The sequence below is a fragment of the Lottia gigantea genome (assembly GCF_000327385.1).
Source record: "Lottia gigantea unplaced genomic scaffold LOTGIsca_15, whole genome shotgun sequence".
NCBI lineage: Eukaryota > Metazoa > Mollusca > Gastropoda > Lottiidae > Lottia > Lottia gigantea.
The window spans coordinates 1,304,400-1,308,970 of NW_008707797.1; the positions used below are offsets into that span (position 1 = coordinate 1,304,400).

Consider the following 4,571-nt stretch of genomic DNA (forward strand, 5'->3'; position numbering starts at 1 on the left):
TATATTATGAATGCTATTATATTTCTACTACTGTCTACAAAATACAATACACCACAGGGTAGGCGACCTTCATTTACAATAAACATAAACAATACAAGAACTGTTAATTATTCATTAGTTCATTGTTCGAGTTGGTTCTGGTTGAATTGTTAAGTATGCTATTGATTTCGAGTAAACAGACGATACGACCAGTTTAAAATAGTAAGATTGTGTATATGTATCGGAACAAGATATAGCCAGTAGCATTGTTATGACCAGGTTGCATTGTTGATTATCATTTGACTTATCGTGGGTAAAATGTCGGAATTAAAGAGGCTCATCCAGAATAATTGACAAATTCATTGCCTACGTAGATTCAACTCGAGAAAATCGAGAACTTGCATATTCAACTGCACTAAGGCATTTTCAGCAACTTTTACAGTTCAGGGGAGACAACTATAACCAAATACGTGTACTACAATAGCCATTAAAAGTACGTCGATTACTTTACTCAAATCAATTGTATATCAACACCAGTAGTTCTGCAGCTCTATGTCATACTTTTCTGCGCCTAAGTTGGCGAAGAGGAAAGGGGGCGGGGGGTATTCTATGACAGTGGGAGTACAGGGAAAGGGTTATGTTTAATGAAACGTCCCTGCCTCTGGACGAAAGGAAAAACACATCGAAACGTTTAAACATTCAACCGGTGATTGTTGTAAATAAAACTATGTCATGTTGTAAATTTATAGTTGTATTCGCTGGTGAAACAAGAAAGGCGGCTATTGCCAAGATGGATGAGGATCAGGCAAACTTACTTCTTCTAAATTAGTTGCTCTTTTACGTTAAACTGAAGAACTTTGTTAGAAAATTACCTTTCTGATGAAATATCATCTTTATTCTCCTAAATTATAGTCAATTTCTGCGAAAATCAATTTATGTATTTCCGTTCTTTGACTGGCATCCTTTATCAAAGATGGCGCCAATTGAGACAAAAGTTTGGTAATCCTGAACTACAAGCCTCTGATGTTTGAACTATCGGAATCATGTAATCAAATTACAATCTGGATATACATGTAGTTCTGGTTAATAATGGTTATCATTTTTTACCGTGACATGTAGTAGAGCGCTAGTAGAACCTTCACGGATGACCGTTTGAAATTATACTTACTGAATTGTACGGAGAAGCGAAACCAGGGAGTGTATTGGGGTAGAATTGTGACATTGAGAATAACTTGTAATTTAATATATTGTATATAAATATATGGACCAGATGTGTCGGACTATTCTATTCTAGGGCGTAATTATCGCTATTATGAACTTAATAAAAGTGATAACGTTACGAATTATGTGTCCCTTTAACACTGTACACATTTCTTGTCAAGTTCCATTCAAGGGTAGAATAGGTGGGAGACGACTGATATAGGATCTAACACGGACAATTTCTAGATATTTCCTTCATTTTCACTTCTTTATAAACAGGATCTCTCACCACAGCCTCAAAAACTTAAAACAAACTTTTGATTCAATATGTAACATATGTACCCTTTCTTTCAAAAAATGGTATCGTAGAAAAAATAGGTACTTCTTTTCATGCATTACTTCGATTGTCACCAACATTTCCTCTTTTACAGGATCTCTCATCGTGCCTGTAAAACTCAAAATTGAAGCTTTTGTTCATTCAGCGCTATCTAAGATAAAGGATGTCTGTTACAATATGAAACGACATAGAATAATTTTAACAAGAATTGAGTATAAATTGAGGAGTAAAACGATGATATTTCAACAGAATTTTGATTTCTAGTAAATCTATACAGCTAGTTAGTAAGTATACAGTAAGTATGTGTTTATATTGTACTTAAATGAAGCTCGTGATACAAACGTACAGCTTTGATGGGATATGTACACATTCCCTGTCCCTCGGACCATGGTATCACGAATACGGGTTTTGACATGGTCTTAGTATGACGAATGGGAGCGTGGATTGGACACGAAGTTCCTCGGTCCTGTATCCGAAAGTATTATCTCGACTTATGCCTGAACCGAACTGAAAAGACCTTAACTCTGGACCTTTACTGAGCCACTGTGGGCACTCAAAATGTATCCAGCATAACATGGGCTTTGGTCAGTTACAACTTAACAGAAACGTCTCTCCCCACAATAAGTTCTTGATGAGGATGCTGATAGCATGAGATGAGCTCTATTCAATCGCCTAATATGAAGCCTTTGTTGTCCTGTTGTGTCTTTCCAACTAAACCTTTGTCAATACAGGTCCCTGAGTGCACAAAGGCAAATAAAAAAACTTAAAATTTCATCTTAATTCTTTCAAGTCCAACTGATCTAAGATAATGATGACGAAGATTTTTGCTTTTCTTATTTTGATGATGATTGCAGTTCAACTATCAGAAGCCAACATCAGAAGGTAACTTTGTTTATTTATTTAGTCATCTTGCTGAAACATTCTGTGTGACATTTTACTGACTCATTGTCGTGGCATTGACTTATCAGGTAAAGATTGAGTGCTTGATTGTCTGTTTATTTATTTGTTTGCGCTCAATACGTCCTTGTTTGAGACGTGACAAAGTATACAACCATAATTCACTTAAAGTGATACTACGACTTAGAATGAACATAAAATTTAAGAATTTTAAACTTGGCCAATAAGAGCCGGGAATTTGTTATAACTTTATGACACCAGGATATTTCACTGATGAATATATACTCATATGGACCATTTCGAGAACTTAAATTTTATGTTCGTTCCAAGACGTAGTATTGCTTTAAAGGGGCACTCTGCTTAACCCTCGAAGTGTTAACTGGGCTTATTATGTGTGATATTATATACATATGTCCTTTGTATAGTTTCTATACGTTAACCTGAAGACAGAGAAAACATTTTAGACATCAAATTTTATAAGTGCTTAAAAAATTAAAAAGATACATGATGTGATTTTTGCGTGGACAGAGTACTTCGAACTACGAACTCCGAGAGGTACGTTTGTGAAATCGCTTCTGGTTATAAACAATTGGTGGTCCAATCAGAATTCATTTCTCATAATCAAATATCCGCATGGATATTTTAAGTCTAAACTTTCAATAAAGGTAAAAGGCATCTTCCTCTATATGTTGGCAGGCAGTTTGGTGTATTTCACACTCAAAACCACAAAAACCGATTGAAAAAAGCAGAATGCCCATATAAACAAGGCCCGTACCCAGACTTGACTTGAAGTAATATATTAGGGGAGGTGAGGGCAATGGGGGAGTACGGATGGTCGTGAATAGCGGAAGTAGAGGGAAATCACTATCACTACTTCAAATAGAAGAAACAATTAATTTAATTTCAATATTATTGCATCAATGTTGACAACCAGATGATCATCATTCAATTAAAGATGTTACATTTCAGATGTTTCTGTACAATTAACCATCTACGTCCAGACGGTCATTTTAGTGCAATTGAGGCAGAGAAAGAACTAGATAGTTGTGGTAGCGACCATTGGCTGAAACCTTTTTCATGTGGTTGTAGTTCTAACACTATGTACGGCTGCAGATCAAAATGTGACGACTACATCAGCGGTTATGCCGAAAATTGTCCTGCGCAATATAAGGGCTTCAAAATAAAGGTATATCACAAAGCCAGTTCCTGTAACGAAGGCTACGGCAATACGCTGTACACATGCAAGTAGAAAAGGGAAATTCTGTTCTGTAAAAGTCAATACACATTATTAATTGATGTTCTTTTCTTAATATTTGCTTTCTTGCCTAGATACCTTCAAAGTCTGTCAAATCTCTGATTAACCTTTACTCTGAAATATGAATAAAAAGCAAATATAAATGGTTCTTTTCGTGTTTTTCTATAATCGACATCATTTGACATCCAATATATTATAAGGCTTGCATAGATTATGACAATTTGTGAGGATCTTGATTCCAGTTAAATTCACTGGAACACAATTTGAAGAAGAATCTCGTCAGTAGTCATCAGATCAAGAAAAGCAAAACAAAACATAAAACAAAACATAAAACAAAACATAAAACAAAACATAAAACAAAATATAAAACAAAACGTCTAGATCAGTATATTAGTCAGATTGAAGTGACTTGATTCAATATTTATTTTCTTGTCTTACTATATTAAACTAAACAATCTGCGATTGAATGTTAAAATGACGACTCGTCAATTCAAGATACTCTGTGAAACATAGAAAAGACATATATGGGGAAAGCGAGTAAAATTCTCAGTTTGAAGTATTTTAAAGGATTTATGCGATTTTTTTCTAGTACTTATGAAGACTATTTACATATATTCAATAATCAACCCCCAAAAATAGCGCATCTGTACCTTTAACCTGGAGGAAAATATCAAACTAAAATAATCGTTGTACAATAATTTATGGTTATTATAATAAAAAAGGAGATTTATAACTCTTTCAAGCATGATGCAATTGAAAGTCCATACTGCGCATATTGAACCTGAAAAAATGTCACTCATGTCCATCGTCAACGACGGAGAAGGGTCTAAATAGTTGGTGCATACTCGATTACTTACATCAAAACCACCAACCCGATAATATTACATTTAGTGATAATTTCGC

At 34.7% G+C, this 4,571-nt stretch overlaps 2 protein-coding genes across 2 annotated transcripts in view; one reads left to right on the top strand and one right to left on the bottom strand.

Moving 5' to 3' along the window:
• LOTGIDRAFT_157810 (hypothetical protein) overlaps positions 1-1,201 on the bottom strand; it is a gene marked incomplete at both ends in the record, with an annotated part of 2,009 nt that extends 808 nt beyond the window's left edge. The window contains one exon of the mRNA XM_009050408.1: positions 1,148-1,201. Within this exon, the coding sequence (XP_009048656.1) occupies positions 1,148-1,201 (54 nt within the window). The remainder of the gene's footprint in view (positions 1-1,147) is intronic.
• Positions 1,202-2,327: 1,126 nt separating this feature from the next.
• The window catches only part of LOTGIDRAFT_157811 (hypothetical protein), a gene marked incomplete at both ends in the record, with an annotated part of 5,437 nt that continues 3,193 nt past the window's right edge, over positions 2,328-4,571 (top strand). The window contains 2 exons of the mRNA XM_009050409.1: positions 2,328-2,398; positions 3,383-3,599. Coding sequence (XP_009048657.1) covers positions 2,328-2,398; positions 3,383-3,599 — 288 coding nt within the window. The remainder of the gene's footprint in view (positions 2,399-3,382; positions 3,600-4,571) is intronic.